Source organism: Festucalex cinctus, chromosome 6, assembly GCF_051991245.1.
Source record: "Festucalex cinctus isolate MCC-2025b chromosome 6, RoL_Fcin_1.0, whole genome shotgun sequence".
In the NCBI taxonomy this organism is placed as follows: domain Eukaryota; kingdom Metazoa; phylum Chordata; class Actinopteri; order Syngnathiformes; family Syngnathidae; genus Festucalex; species Festucalex cinctus.
Window position 1 is genome coordinate 10,406,379 of NC_135416.1, and position 16,317 is coordinate 10,422,695.

The window sequence follows — 16,317 nt, forward strand, 5'->3', positions numbered from 1 at the left end:
TGCCTGAAATAAGTTAAGCTAGTTAGGAGCATAAAAAAAGGAGAAATCCGGACATGTGATCTACATGAATTGCATGAAAACGTTTTTCACGGGACAAATTTGAGCATTTCTCTTCCCTTCCGATCAAAGTTGCAAAGGGCCAATTGTTGGATGTCGTTGAAAGATTATTTTGAACAATTATCCTGTGGTGTGGGTGTGTTCATCTGCTCAGCAAACGTTAAGGGGTGACATGAAATCTTAAACCTATTCAATATTTATGATGGTGAATCCTCATGTGTGGTCAACACTGAGTTGGGCCGAGCTACAGGCTCAATTATTGTGACATGAAACAGAAACAGAACAATAACCATTAGACGATTATTTGATTGTGACCAAGAGTTTTGACCGCACCCCCCTTAATTAAGCAGGATTTAGTTCTTTGGTCCACACTCTAATTATATTTAATTTATTTGTAATAAAAGAAGGTGATATCAGGAAATATTATGAAATTATAATTGTAATATGTAAAAAAAAAAAAGATCATAAAATGTGTAGAAATTACCCCCGATATGAACTAAGATGCATCAGTTGTTTTTCGATGTCATGGTTCAGCCACATGGGGGCGCTTCAACAACAGCCATTAAAATGTCATTGCTTGCTGCCATGATCGTAATAACTTTCATTATGTCCTTTTTGTTTCCCCAAAGTGTGTCACCTGGCCTTCCCGTGATCTATCTCATCCCACTTTGTTCATGTTTGTATCCAATCAATCAATTTTGCTCCATTTTCCTCTTTTACCTCAGGCAGAATGGGCGTATTTTGGGTCAGGAGTTACATGATTGCACTTCTTCGTATCTGTAGAGATTTACTGTATTCAATCTGATGTTAATGTCTCAGCAAAATTGTGTTGTTTAAAAATATGAATATAGTTTTTTTTAGAAGTTTAACTTAAAGGTTGATGAAAAACAACCTCTGATTGATCCAACCATTACAAAAAAAATAAAAATAAAAAATAGTGTAAATTATCCTCATTAGAGTAGGTGAGAGTGACTTTGGGAGAGAGGCTGACACTCCCACTAGGGACAATTGAATTAGAATTAACCTACAGTGCATGTTTTTGGAATATGGGGGAGACGAAAACCCACACAAGCACAGGGAGAACATGCAAACTCCATACAGGAAGGCCAGTTCAGAGATTCAAACTCAGGTCCTCTTGACTGTGAGGCAGATGTGCTAACCAGTATACTAACGCGTTGCCCTGGCTTGTAATTCATGCAACCCAATTGAGTAATGGAAATATGGTATTAGGTGTAAATTACTAGAACGCACAAAAGGAAACTAGAGGACATAGACACAAATGCAGTCCCGACTTGTAATGTGCAACAAAATGACTCAGCTTCTGCCTAACAACGTTGCCAAAGAGATGTAATGAAAATTAATTTCTCAAAGTACACTGGATGAATAGATAATATTTTAAGTAACAATTATTTTTAAAAGCAACTGCATAAAGCCTTTTTTTTAAGCACGATATTATGCTGACGACAAGCTATATGGAAATGCTAATATGCTAAGCTAGAGCACAATTTTTGCCACATCACCTTTAAGGTGCACTCACATTTTAGAGTAGTCTAATTTTGCAGTATAGCTGTTTATTTACGCTTCTCAAACAGTAATTTTTGCCGCGGGAGTGATGTCACGCAGCCGACATGTTCGCCCGGCCCCGTTTGCGACACGCCACCCCCCGCTCTGCGATTGGCTGGAGGGTTGTAAACACTGTCTTTCCACAGAAACGTCCCGCTGTTGACAAAACAAACACAAAATGGCAAAATACAGGCTTGGGGGGGGGGTTAGGACGAAATCAACACCAAAGATTAACATAAACCCAAATGTGTAGACTGAGAGAAAGTTAAAGTGTGTACATCCTGTATTTAAAAAGTGCATTTTCCTGAGTGAATCCGGCAGACAGCCCCTTTAACGCTTACCTTGCTTGATCTTTTGACCAAACTGAAAGTCAATATGTGGACACAGATGGTGAAGTCGATCCGTCCACCTGTAAGAAAGTGTGCTGTGCAAAATGTGCAAAGAAGGACAATTCAAATAGTCATACTGTAACAGTAAATACTGTTTTTATTAGGTGCTTTATCATACAAAACAACACACTGTGTTTGTATCTACTGATAAAAGAAGAATAAAGTGCATTTTCCTCTTCTGTACAGTACATGTTTTACAGTTAGAATTGTGTCTTTGCTCATGATTTTTTTTTTTTCTGTTGCAAATTATGACGACTCCTTTCTGTGATTTTAAAAGGATGTTCAAAAGTAAGGAAATAATTATGTTTAAACAGTGAGCATAGATGACAGCAGGTTAAGTCTTTGTCCTACTTCCTTTTAGGAAGTGTTTAGTCGAACACAGGATGGGTTTCGCTGCATTAAAAATGAACTCTGGTGTGATCAAATCTCGAATTTTGTTTGGTCATGTATGAATGATACCCTTCAAACAAGACAGAGACTACTAGAAATTGGTGGACTGCTTATATAAAAATGGTTTGTGAGGTCGATCAGCTCTGGAATCATTCCAAATGAAGTAGCTCGAAATGACGGGTGCTTTCAACTGAGCGCCCTTTGCTCAGTTTCAAATACACTCAAATGCTGTTGCTTTTCTCATGAACACAGTAATTGAGTGGACCAAATCAAACAAACAACGCAAACTCTGGTGTGGTTCGGGAATGGTGAGTCAACTACAGCTTGGTAACAGATGACTTCACTTTGTTTTTTTGTTTTTGTTTTTTTTGTTTTTTTGTTTTTTTACTGGATGAAAAGTAACCGAAAAAGGAGGGAACCCAAGGGTGAGGTTTACAAACTCGTCGACTGATTCGCACAAGATAAAGTGAACTCTAGGTGTTATAACACTCTAAAATGTAATATTTCTAGCATCTGTATCTGATGTATGAATCTAAAATGATCAGTTCCATATTGAAATAAAAGCACACCATATTTACAAAAAAACTGAAGTGAAATCAAGAACAAAAGCTTGATTCTTCCATAGATCATAAGCAGGTTATAGTGACTAAAACAAGGAAGTCTGACATGAGCTTGTTGGAGGAGGTAAATCAATGCCTCAATCGATCAACGCATATGAAAATGTACAATTCTTGCCGAGACACAAGCGTTCCTTGTCTGTAAGTTCTAAAAAATGAATTAACTCTTGAATTCACAATTAGTGCAATGCTTTGGTTGGATGCGCTCAAGAAAGCCAAGTTAGCCGTTCCCTTGCCACTGGCTTTAGACTCCAGACTCTCGACTGATGTATAAAGGTAGACCGGGCTGCAGTTTGTCCAGACTGATCTGGTTCTCCGTGTCCAGCACACACAGCATCTCAACCATCTGCTCCTTTACGAACGTCTCTTTGTACCCCACGGGAAGGTCATCTTGCAAACTTGCTCCTCGGTCACCTTTCACCCCCAGGCTGCCCGCCTCCCCTTCCTCTTCGTCGTCTCCGCAACAAAGCGCAACCTCGTTCTCGTAACAGAACGCGCTCGGGGAGTGGAGGCCTAGAAGTTGGCGTGCCGCCCTCGGGGCGAACGGTGATGGGGACCGCGAGAAACCCGAAGAGGAGGACGAGGGCGGGCGTCCGTGACCTTCCCGTTGGCTGAGCTCCCTGGCACTGCAGTGTGGCGTTGTTGGCACTTCGTATGTCTTGTGGAAGCGAGAGTAGTCCACGTGGTAGCGGTTCCCTTTCTCAAAGACCACCGGTTCAAAGCGGTGACCCCACAAGATCTCCTTGGCCAAATAGGAGCTACGGGCCTGAGTGGTCATCGCCGTCGCCTCCACCATGCCCTCCAGAATGACCACAATCTCAAAGTCTTCCTTCTGAAGGTCGGCACTGCTCAGGTCATACAGAGGACTGGTCTTGTTGATCTCGTGTACCACCACCAGCGGAGACACCAGAAACAACCGGTCCAGACCGTCGTCGTAACCGACGTCGATGTCAGTCTGCTCCAAGGGGAGGTACTCGCCCTCGGCCGTCACTTTGGGTTTAATGAGCTGGGCGCGCACGTGCGCTTCCACAATGTGGCTCTTCCGCATGTTCCCCAGGCGCCACATGAGGCACAGCTTCCCGTCCCGCAAGGCGATGACGGCGTGATGTGAGAATAGAAGGGTCTGAGCCCGTTTCTTGGGACGCACCATCTTGGCCATGATGGTGCCTATCATGAAGGAGTCAATAATACAGCCCACGATGGACTGCACCACCACCGTCACCACAGCCACCGGGCACTCTTCAGTGACGCAGCGAAAGCCATATCCGATGGTAGTTTGGGTTTCTATGGAGAAGAGGAATGCCCCGATAAAGCCCTGGATGTGCAGGATACACGGCCGCCGTTTGTCTTGCCTGTCCTCTGCCTTGCTCTGAGAGTCTCCTTCCTTCACAGGGAAGTGAAGGTCAAAGTCTCCATGAGCCAGCGCCACTCCCCAGAAGACCAGACCAAAAAACAACCAAGACAAAAGGAAGGTGGCGGTGAAGATGAGCAGCAGGTAGCGCCAGCGTATGTCCACACAGGTGGTAAAAATATCAGCCAGGTATCGACGTTGCTTATCCTCCATGTTATCAAAGACTACGTTACACTGGCCGTTCTTTTTCACAAATCGGCTGCGTAGGCGACCGGTGCCCAGGTCGACGCCGGCGTGTCGGCATGATGGTGAAGCCCGGCAGCTGTTGTGGCCCGTGGAGTCATCCGTCACTCTCAGAGACAGAGGCCCCCGTCCTTCTTCGCCAGAAGGATATTTTCCTGCTCCTTCATCCTCGGCCTGCATGCACGACCCCGTCAGGGTCTGCTGAGTCAGAGGACTGTGGCCATTGTGGAGGCCCAGGGCTGAGATCTTCAGGGCATCTTCATCTGTGGAAACAATGCTGTATCTGGAAAACAGAAGAAGAACGCGGAATGTTTTATCGTCTCGCTCAAACCTTTTGTTGTGTTGACAAGCATGACAAGATAAACACGCACGTAAGTGTCATCCATCCCATTCATTTAACCCCTTCAGACACATAGTTGATTGCAGTGTACATGACATACAGTATATACATGTAAACCAGTATAAACGCATAATTTAGATGATATCAACATTTTTGGTTCATGATTGGATCTTAGCTAACCAATCACAATCGCAAGTTGATTTGCATGATGTTCATAAAAATGTTACATATTAGCTTGGTAAGTTTACAACACGTTACAGCCATATTATCCTGGCGTCCACTATAACAAATAAAAACATGAGATAACCCCCAAAACTGTTTTCCATTTTGTAATTATGTTGGAAAAGAGTCAAAATCAGCACACACAAAAAATGCCCAGCAGAAAAAAAATGCAGTTCTGAAGGGGTTACAACTGTTAACTTCAGCTCGCTATTTATTTAAATTATTAGTTGACTTTACAATTGATGCTGCTGACCTTGATAATTCTCTGCATTTACTGTTTTTTTGTTGTTGTTTTAATTAAAACTATAAGCACAAATTTAACATTTCACATCTTTTAAAAGTTTGTAACACTTTTACTGTAGAAAACAAAGATGCAGTGTGTAATATTTAGTGCCATCTAGTGTTGAACTAATAGAATGCAACGAAATGCTGCACTGGTAAAATGGTGCCTCGGACAGAACACACTTCCCAAGCCTACCACAGTTACTACCTATTGGAGTGAGCGAGCGAGCAACTCATTGAGCAGGAGCTAGCTTGAGCGGCGAGCAATAACTTTGTGGAACGGCTAGCAAGATGTTTGCACTTATTTGCACTCAAATTCAAACAACGCACAACCATCTGATTTATGGTGAGAAACTAATGTGCCCCTAACCCTAATTTCTTTTTTCACCATCACAGTCTACATGCACTGAGTCCAAGTGGGGGGCAATGAACCACCTCATTCATCAGATTGATTTGTGGTGAAAAGCCTGCAGTATGTCACAAGTCAAGCCTGCTTACTTTGTAATGTGCATTACCACCACCCACACTGGAGTAGTACGATGTCACGTCATGACTTTCCAGCCAATCAAATGAGATGGAAATTCTGTTCCACGTTAGCGGAGGTCCGCACTGAACTACACGTTCACGTTTGTGAGTGAAACATGCAGCCTTCCACTTCTAGAACAGAGTTCTGTTTGTATAGCGAAGCTGCTTGCTCTACACCACATTTTAAAAAAAGGTTAAACAATATATCAGAACTTTATCAGTCCTCGTTCTACTTTTTCAAGTTTGATGTGTACAGCACGTTTCCCGCATCTTACCTGTTGACTCGCACTGCTCCCATGGCAATGGTGATCATCAGTCTACGTCTGCAAGGGCAGTAATGAAGGTTGGGACGGGCAGTTCCAACCATGAAAGTACTGTTGCTGGACGGAGATGCAGTATGAGCTCAGGTAGGTCTTGCATTTGTGACCAGCGTCTTCTCATGACATTTTCTGGAAACAAAAAGTTCAAAAAAACTAAACAAAAGGGGTCACCATAGAGAAATTTTAACACACAATTTATCACAACATATTGTATTATAATAAGTAGTTTTTGGATTTTCATTACAGTTCATTTCAAATTAATTGTAATGAAGGACTTTTTTTAATATATTTTTTTACTTCAGCTAGTTTTAAAAGGAAAGTCAACACAGCAATAACTGTTGTATGTCCCACCACAAGTCTAAACGCCATTCTGGTTAATACAACATTGTGTTTGTGGAATATGAGTAGCAAAATCCATCCGTTTTTATCCATCTCAGAGGGCGGCCATTTTGCCACTTGCTGTTGACTGAAAATTACGTCACAGTTTCTCAGTGCTCAGAAAACAACCAATCGGCTCGGCTTCAGAAAATAGACAAGCCGCGATTGGCTGTTACCTGACCCGTGAGCAACTGTGATGTCATTTTCAGTCGACAGCAAGTGGCAAAATGGCCGCCCATAGAGATGGATAAAAACGGGTTCATTTTTCTGTTTCAGTCATATTCCACAAACTCAATATTAATCAGAATGCCGTGTTTAGACTAGTGGTGCTGCATGGCTTCCCCTTTAAATTGATTTAAGAGCAAGTTTGTAAATTAGTGTTATTTTTATTTTATTTTATTTTTTATAAATGCTTCATTGTAGTATTTGTTATTTATGTATAGAGTAAACTACAATTCTCAAGCCTTCTGTTTTCTGTATGGACGTACAGCAATACTGAAATAAATAGACATAAAATGAACCCTGAAAGCTCATTTATGACATTAATTGACAGAGATGAAACAAAAGATATTTTTCCTATAATTATAGTCCCCCATTGTATTTTATTTCGTTAAATGGACAGTAACGTGAAAAAACAACTTTTTGGAGTTAAAATGCTAATTCCTCACCAAAACCATGACCGAAGTGGTGCCCCTCTATGAGAAATTCGAGGTCATTCTGCTCTCCAAGCACCAGCCCCTCCCAACCTGAGCAAACGAGCGGGTGCTCACTTTATGATGTCATTAGGTGCGGACCCACCACCGCACCTCCTCTGCGGACGAAATTCACTCCCACTTTCTCTGAGCCCTCCATGCTTGCAGGATAGTGATAAAAGTAGCCTTTATCAGTAAACATTCTGCCCAAATGGATTCATAGCAAACAATTATCCTTCACATTAGCAATGCCAAAGTGCAATGACAATTGGCCGTCTTAAAATCAGTTCTGGCTGATACTTGTGTAAACTCCAGGTAAAACCTTTGCGCCACTGAACCTAACTGAGCGAATGGTGTAGTGGTTATTGCACCCGCCCTGTAAGCAGCAGGTACCTGATTCGTGACCCACTCAGTTTCTTTTCTTCCCTCTCCTTCCCTCCTCCTGCACTACGATTTCTTGCGGCAAGGAGCCGTTTTGTTTCAAATGTTTATTGAAGAATCGATGGCTTGCGTGGCCATTCAGAGGAGTGCTCGAACGCAGCGCTCCAGCGGCAGCCGACTCGGTCGAGAGGGGGCGCGACAACCACACGGAGAGAGGCGGGGTTTTACTGAACCAGACGTTTTACTTAGCAAAAATAACAGCAAAACACCTAATATTTCATTAAAAAAAATTACATCGCCATGGTGTCAAAGGTAAAAGATATAATCATCATATGCCTATAGTTACATGTTGAAGGGCTTAAAATACCATGATCTAATCCCTTTAACGAAAAAAGTTTTTTCAGATTTAGTTTTGATTGTTGTTCTTTAGTTTTCATTATCAAAACCTTGCAACATACTCACTCTGGTCTCATGACAATTTGATTTAATTTTGTACAAAACGCGAGTGCTCGTGTGACATGAAATTGTTCACTTGAATCCATCCAAATGACAAAAATCAAGTATTTGGCCTTGCCCTAATGCACGGGTCAGACAGTTTTGCGTAACGAAAGCTTATTGATCAGGTTCTTTCTAGTGGTTTGCCTTTGGGAGCTTCAGGCCAACCAGGGGTGGAAAACCAGACGGGCATCGGTGGGGACAAAGGTCTAAAAAAGACATGAATCAGTGGTAATCTACTGTTAGAGGAACAATTGATCTGATAGTTGGCCCTATGACAAGGTTGTAGGGTGATTTTGCTCAGCTTATTATGTCAGAAGCAGCAGAATCAAAAAGCGCCGTGTTGCATAACCAATAGCGGGCCAATTGCATGCAATCCTAAAGGGCATCGGAGGTTTGGGAATCACTTTGACACGAGTGCATTGTGTTAAAGCAAGATAGTAATTGATGGTCTTGGGAATATTTCCAACAACTGCAGTTTAAAAGCCTTTGCTCCATACCCATGCGGAATCAACAATAAACAGACTGATGCAAAACCATTCAAAGACTCTCAAGTACACATCTTGATGGGATTTAGTGTCATGTAATGTGTGTGACGCTCCCAGACTTCTTTCCCTGTTGCTCCGAGGACAGCTGTCGCCAACTGGCTGATGATTGGCCGGATCCCGAGTGATTTTTCAACTGGATAATCCCGAAAAGGAGGATGACGTAAACTTGACGACTTTGGCATCTGGAGGAAAACGTCCTCTACATGAAATCTCAGCCCTTTCTCCTATAAAGTTCTTAAAGATGAGCAGCTCTATAAGGAAGCTCGGAGTGCGCACAAGTCACATGTCAACAGCTTGGGTGACGTTAGTGACGATGACAGTGAAAGCTTTTCAACAACGACATCTGGAAATGTTTCCATGTGTATGGGAATGTTAAGCATTATATTAAACTGTTTAGCAATCAGTCAATAAAGCCCATATAGCCAGTTTATCAACGCCTTTGTTGCTACTTTGCCATAACATGAAGTGAGTTTGCAAACGCTCGACTGGAGAGGAACCTTCTTATGTTAGCTTAGCGCTAACTAGCTGGTACAACAGACATGACATGGATGAATGACACTGATGTATTCAAAATAGGGGTGTCGAGCAATTTCATATATTTTATATCTCTTTTAAATGTACAATAAAATATTTGTACTAAGTTTTCATACTGTTCTTAACATAAAAGTCGAAAAAATGTTAAACTAATAGAAACATGGCTGTATCTTTTAGTCATTCATAAAATTGAGTTAACATTAAAAAGATGTACTGTACTGTAAAAAATGAGTTGATATTGATTTTGTGTTGAGGTCATTTTTCTGCCACTAGATGGCATAATTGCCTTTGTAAAATGCTGGTGACAGCTCAGTGCATTTTTTTTTCATATTAAGAGCTACCTAATCTTTAAGATGAAGTAACTTGTGAAATTCTGCACATTTTTAAATTTCAAAACACAACTGGACGCCAGGCTCCACAAATATAGGCATTGTTATTAAATTTATTACAGTCCTGCTAAATTTGATGTGGACGTGGCTACTGCATTGCGACTGGAATTCCCCCAGTACAGTAATTAGTGGTCTTAAATGAAATTTAAATTAACTCAAGACTATCGCGATAATTTTGATAGCCCTAATTTAAAACTTCACCAAAAGTGGATTTTAAACTAAAAGTTTCCTCATCAGCCGTCTACAGTTTTGGTATACATGTTTTTTCCCAAAAGTGAATATGAGGCTTGGTAAATCACTTTGGACAACATGTGGTGTAGCTAAAGCGCTGTAAGTGCTCTCAGTTTACCATTTTATCAAATTGGATTTTTCTTTTTTTTCTTCTTTTTTTTTTTTAATTCAATTAACACTACACTTGAATTTACCCCTGTCAATCTGTCATGGTTGTTAAAACTAATCATAAAAATTGTTCCATTTTAGATTTACTTGATCAGTCAGGGCAAGACACTTAATTTATATGCATATGTTTATTTATATTGATATTTTCAAATAGTTCGGTCAAATAAAATGAGTTGAAAAAGTCTAAGTAGAAAGCTGATATCTTTGCAGACTTGATCTCTGGTGGCGACTTTTCACAATTAGTAGTAGAGAATAGCTGCTTTATTGTACTGTGCGTTGCCTTGGTAACATTTCTCTTCCCTTGATGAGGCGAAATCGCAGTGTTGTAGGCGTGTTTGTGTGCTTGTGTTACTCATTTGTGACTAGAAACTTCATTAGATTCAACTCACATATCTAATTAGATAAACATTGCAGACAAATATAATAATAGTTGATTTAACAATATGGTTAGTGTTATGTTACGTAGATTGTAGAACCGCACAGTCATATTTTTTGTTTTTGTTTTAAGGCTAAAATATTATAAACCACTCTAAATTAAAAAAAAAAAAAAAAAAGTGACAGTATCAATCAAAACTAAGTAGTGACTGAGCAAGCCCACAGAGGTAAAATTGCATCACACTAGATGAATCGGTGGCCATGTGATCTAATCAAAAGTCATCAGGAGAAGATCCCTCATGCTTGACGTCAGCCTTATTCAAATATGTCAGCGAAACCAACATAATCTCATGCAAGGCAAAAGATGGAGAAAGCCCTGGTCAAATACAGATTACTATGCCTCTTAATCTCTCAGTCCAAACAACAATCTGAAAGGTGGTTGCGGCGAGACCCGGCCTGAACTGTCCAGTGTAATCTGAGATCTAATGATGAAAGTTGAAGGATAAACAATGAGAAGAAGAATTAAAGACAGAAATAATGTATGAGTGGAAAAGTCTTCATGAGAAAAGTGAGATTTTTTACAGATTGTACAAAGTGTAAAGGGAAAAGGAGACAATAGAGATTAAGTTGAAGAGATTATGACATCAGAGGATGCTACATCTAATGGTATTTACTAAAATAACCAAGAGAGAATGAGAGTGTGAAAAAACGCAGATGAAAATAAAGAGTAGTTTCGATCACTTTATGCAACACTGTGGTTTAAAAAACAGACCCTGAGGAGCCTACATCAGAAACAATAGATTTTTTTTTTTAATTCCTTTATACTACTACAATAAAACCAACAAATAAATGTAAGCTAAAATTTTAGCGTCCTAATATTGTGTACGTCTTTAAAGTTTTACTGCACTATAAATATTACAGATACATTGCATTTACTGTAAAATGTGCCATCAAACTGTGACTTTGTTTAAATGATTTTGGTGTTATGGTCCAAATTTCCTGTATCTCACATGTACATGAGGGCAAAGAAAGTAGAGTTAAAACTCTTCCATTCAAAGTCTGGAATATGAAATCGTTTCTAACATTATCTGCTGATATTCTAATGCAATAGGCTACTCTATAAAGACTACAAGTCGTGAACTCCGAAAAGTGCATTTTCTCACACAGACAATTCATTAGGAACCCTTGCCTAGACGTTTATGAACTGACATAACACAGTTGAAAATTACAATAAAGTTTCCACCATCGACTGCAATCGATGATTCAAAGTATGCAGGCACAAGTTATGAAGGGGAAGTTTGCAGACGGAGCGGCATGTGTGATGTATGTGGGCCTGATTGAGGCCACATAGGAGCTGTCCAGTGCTGAAAATCGATGCACGGCCTGCAGGAACAATCGACAGGCGCGAAGAGGAGGGGGCAAGGGGGAGAGTGAGGGTTGGCTGACGAGCCCCAACTCTTCCCTAAACTGGAAAATGATTTTTATCCATTCAGATATTTTCCCCTCTCTCTGTTTACACTGGCCACACGTTTTACAGTCGACTTACTCAGCCAGATGAACGCTTTGGTGAACTATTGACCAACGTGTTTCTGAGCGTTTTATAGTTTAAGTAGAGATTCAAAATTGTTTCATATTTTGGGATTAAAAAAAAAAAAAAAAGTGGGATGAAGAAGCAAGTAGGCACTATAAAGTTCTTGGAACCACAGCAAAGTAATCGGTATTTATATTGTAATCAACATGCTGGTCATATACTCCAAATAAATTAGGACACGCACCTTGATGTTCCGGCAGTGTGAATCATTGGAAGACCATCGTCGCCTTCATCCTGAGTCAGCTCACTGCTCACTTCTCGCCTCCCTCTAATATTTACACAACTTCGTTTTGTGTGCTTTGTCTTGCACAAACTTGTAAATGTCTCCAATTTGAGTTTGGTCCTCGTTGCTCCATAGCGCTGAAGCGTTTCACTGCTGCCTCGCTTGTGCATCTGCCTCGATCTGTGCATGCCCGTGCGCGTGTGTGCCCGTGCGTGTGATAGTGGGAGAGAGAGAGAAAGAGAGAGAGGTCTGATTATCTTCCTATTTATACATACAGTATATGCTATTGTTTTGCCCATTGTGTGGAAATATGCTGTGATTTAAAACCTGCAGCCAACTCAAACTTCCTAACGATTCTAAATGTCAATAAATGTATCAATATGATTGTGAATTTTCCAAGAAGGTTGTGAATTTGCGAAGATACTTACCGTCGTGTTTATGCCATACAAAATGTTCTGAAGAATTCTCGATCTTGAGGTGCTTGGTTAGACAGTAATAAAAATCGGTGGACACATCTTCATGAGCGATACATAAAACACAATTTAAAAAATCCCTAGACTAAAGGGGTTTAATTTGTTTTAATTTTGAAAAAGACATGTAGCATTTGGGACTACGTGTGATTTTTTTTTGTCATTGTATACTATTATTATTTTATTTTAATATCTCCAGACATTTGGTCTGCCAACCAAAATGCAAGAAGAGCGAGTATGGGAAACTTAACCCTAAATGTTATATGGTTACTGTTACTGTCACATAAATGTTTTGCTAAATTGCTATACATCAATTTTCATGTTTTACTTTTCAGTATAGTTTGTATAACATCCTTCCATTATCTATATCAAGTTGCTCTCAAATTTTAAGTATCATCCCAAAAAATGCACCTCAAGTACCATTATAATGACCAAGATTAAAATGCAGGAGAAGATGAGGCCTAAATATTTATTTAAAAAAAAAAAAAAATGAGACAGAGATTGTATTCCTAAAGTGCAAGAACAAAAGAAACTTTTCCATTAATTAAATCCAAATTGTACTTTTTTTTTTTTTTTTTTAAATTAACCCCTTAACTCATTCACTGCCAGCCATTTTCATGTTCTATTGCTATAAAAACATGGAACCTACCAATTGAAAGATTAGACTTAGACTTAGACTTGACTTTATTGATCCCTTTGGGACGGCTCCCTCTGGGAAATTTACATGTCCAGCAGCAATAAGAACAGGTCAGAAACTGCATCAAAGCCTTCTTATGCTCTAGCATACAAAAACCTAAAAAAAAACAAAAAAAACGTATAAATACGTTTTTGGGAGTGAATGAGTTAAAAGCCACAGTATCCGTTTGGCACACTAACTTTAGAAAGTTTTAACATTTTAGACATTTGTTTGGAAATGAACTTCAACTCATTAACTCATCGACTAATTTAAAATATTTTTTTTTAAATTTATGTGTTTTTTTTTTTTTTGGTTTGCGTCCTTATTAACCAGGAAATGCAAGGCAATTTTTTCCCCCAATGACAATTTCTTAGTCCTGCCATTAAATGGTTTTAACACATAAAGTCTTGACATTAGGAAGAAGGGGGAATCTAATATGGCAAAGTTGTGGTATGGTAAATTTTAAAAAAAAAGTTGAAAATATTAAATATTACAAGAGAAAAAAGTAACTAAAGACAAAATAAATCAAGAAATATTAAAATAAATAGCATAAACAAAGTCATTATATTAAATGAAATACATTTGCCATGTATAGGAACAAAATCAAAATATATAAGAAATATATGTTACAGGAATAAAGTCAGTGTGCAAAAATTTCTGAATTTCATTAAAAATAATGTACCCGTGAGATAATTACAAATATATTGCACATAAAATGTAACTAAAATTGTACCAAAATAAGTTTAAACAAACAGTTATGGGCCCTATTTTTTGAACCACTGTAAGTCTAACTGCGTGCATGGGAGTTTTCTTTCTTTTGGTATTTTCATAGAATAGTGCCGTTGTGGGAGTGGACACAGCCGACTTCCTGACCAATGAAAGCAGCTCCACTCGTTCTCTTTAAATTCAGCATATGATAGATAGGATAGATTCGCTGCATTCCATGCAGAAGATCGAAACGTGTAAAAGTACGCTTATAAGGAACTTCCACTTCATTTCAAACTTCAGCTAAAAAAATCATGAAGTATTTGTCAGGAACTAGGAAGTGTGGTGGTGGACCCAAATGCAGGAGGCGGACGAGTCAGGGAGGCAGAGGTGCTCAAAAGGAGTAAATTTAATTAAACAAAAAACTAAAGTGGCAAACAGGCTTGGTGACAAGGAATAACAAAATACCGACGAGAAAAAACTATACAGGAGCAGATTAAACTATGACAACATGAACGTGGGGAAACAATAATAATGAACCAACAAACACTGAAACGAAAACCGATAACTAAGTACACACACTAATTACACACGACGAGACACAGCTGGGCAAGACACAAGTGGAAGGGGGTGCTGATTGGTTGGCACATGAGGAAGGGCAGGCAAACACAGGTGGACATGGAAAGGCTTAACGAGACTAGGGAAAACCAGGAAATCAGAACATAAACATGACAAACCAAAAACCCAACAAAAACAAAGCAAAACCCACCCTAAACAGAACCAAAACATGACAGTATTCATTCCAATTCCTCTACTGTCCTATTCTACTTCTAAAGATAATCGCAAAGAAGCCGATACATCACGGCAGTGATCCTCCACAAGCTGACCTCAAATGCAGGCCAGTGCCAAAAGGAGTGATTAAGTTAGTTGACGGTCATTATGTGCTGCTTAAACAGAAGTTATATAACAGATATTCGTGCTGGTAATTACAAGTATCTTAATGGTTGTGAAGTGAAAGAGAGTGACCTCACTTTAGGACATGCAAGCCTCTCTCTGATCTGTAAGGTCTTCATAGCACTCAGGCTGTGTACAAAATCACACCAGCGCTGTGAAAAAAATTGCATAAACAAATTAATAAGCCCAGGTTATAAACAGTACTGTATTGCTTTGACACAATATTGCAAATCAGACCAAACTTTTTCGTTTCCATGGGAACTGTATCTTCGCCTTTCACATGCATATAAATACACATACTCTCCCACTGTGCGGGTTATTTTTAAAACGGCATTGTTTTTAGTTTGGTGAAACAACAAGTGGGCGTTTCGGTGCGTAGGGCGATCCAGTATTGCAGCACCCAGAAGCGTGGGCTGAGGGTCGGAGGTCAGAGGTTCACCCGCGTGGGCTGACAAAAGGAGTGAGTGGGCCCAGATTAACTCGCAGTCCAAGGAACACAATGTCCAAGTAACACGTTTGAATGAAGCAAAAAAAGTTGTTACTGTTTTTTAGCAGTTTGATGATTTTATGCACGCATCGTTTTGCAAGTCATTCCAAAACGCGCTGCACTTAAAAAGGAGCAATGAAAGTGGGTTGCACGTATTTACAGTCGTTGTTTATTCAACATATTGTTATGGTAGACGCATAGCAAGGAAAGTGACCCTGTATAACAAAAAGACAAGCCAAATTTAGTTTGTTGTTGTCTTACTCGTACATATTCTAGCTTACAATATGTTTCAATGATTAGTTCTGAAAACGTGCAAATACTGAGAACAAATTCGCACTGAATTGTTGAAATATAACTGTGAGTTGTTGTTTGACTTTTGGCTCAGTCCCTGTCAGTTTTGTAATATTGTCTGCCTACAAGTGATGATGCATGCTTTGTGTTCAGATACCCGTTAACAAGAGTAACAAGTTACAACACCGCCACATACAGTAGATGCTAATTGTGCTTATGGTGTTTCTCATTGCGTGTTAGCATTAAGCTAGCGGAGGCTGTGTAGTTGTTTAAAAAACAAAAGAATATTTATTGTTCTCTGCCAAATATCTGCTTGCGAAGTGAGTTGAGTCACCTGACGCAATACAACGCACCTATCTCAAGTTTACGCTCTTGAAGAACTCGCTAGTGTCACTCATATCTCAAGGCTTCACTGTAGTCAAGTGTGATC

The 16,317-nt window shown here is 39.6% G+C and overlaps 1 protein-coding gene across 1 annotated transcript; it reads right to left on the reverse strand.

The window, feature by feature from the left end:
• Positions 1-2,080: 2,080 nt before the first annotated feature.
• On the reverse strand, positions 2,081-12,489 carry LOC144020992 (ATP-sensitive inward rectifier potassium channel 12-like). The gene is made up of 3 exons (XM_077524945.1): positions 12,266-12,489; positions 6,255-6,428; positions 2,081-4,893 (listed from the first exon to the last, which is right to left on the reverse strand). Exons 2-3 carry the CDS (start codon positions 6,344-6,346, stop codon positions 3,261-3,263), a joined length of 1,725 nt encoding a protein of 574 aa, XP_077381071.1. The 5' UTR covers positions 6,347-6,428; positions 12,266-12,489; the 3' UTR covers positions 2,081-3,260.
• Between the last annotated feature and the right edge of the window lie 3,828 nt (positions 12,490-16,317).

Bases quoted from the DNA above. Each gene is read 5' to 3' on its own strand.
- LOC144020992 (XM_077524945.1), bottom strand. From the start codon at position 6,346: ATGGTTGGAACTGCCCGTCCCAACCTTCATTACTGCCCTTGCAGACGT. The intron at 4,894-6,254 runs GTAAGATGCGGG...TCTGTTTTCCAG, and splicing joins GGAGCAGTGCGAGTCAACAG to ATACAGCATTGTTTCCACAG.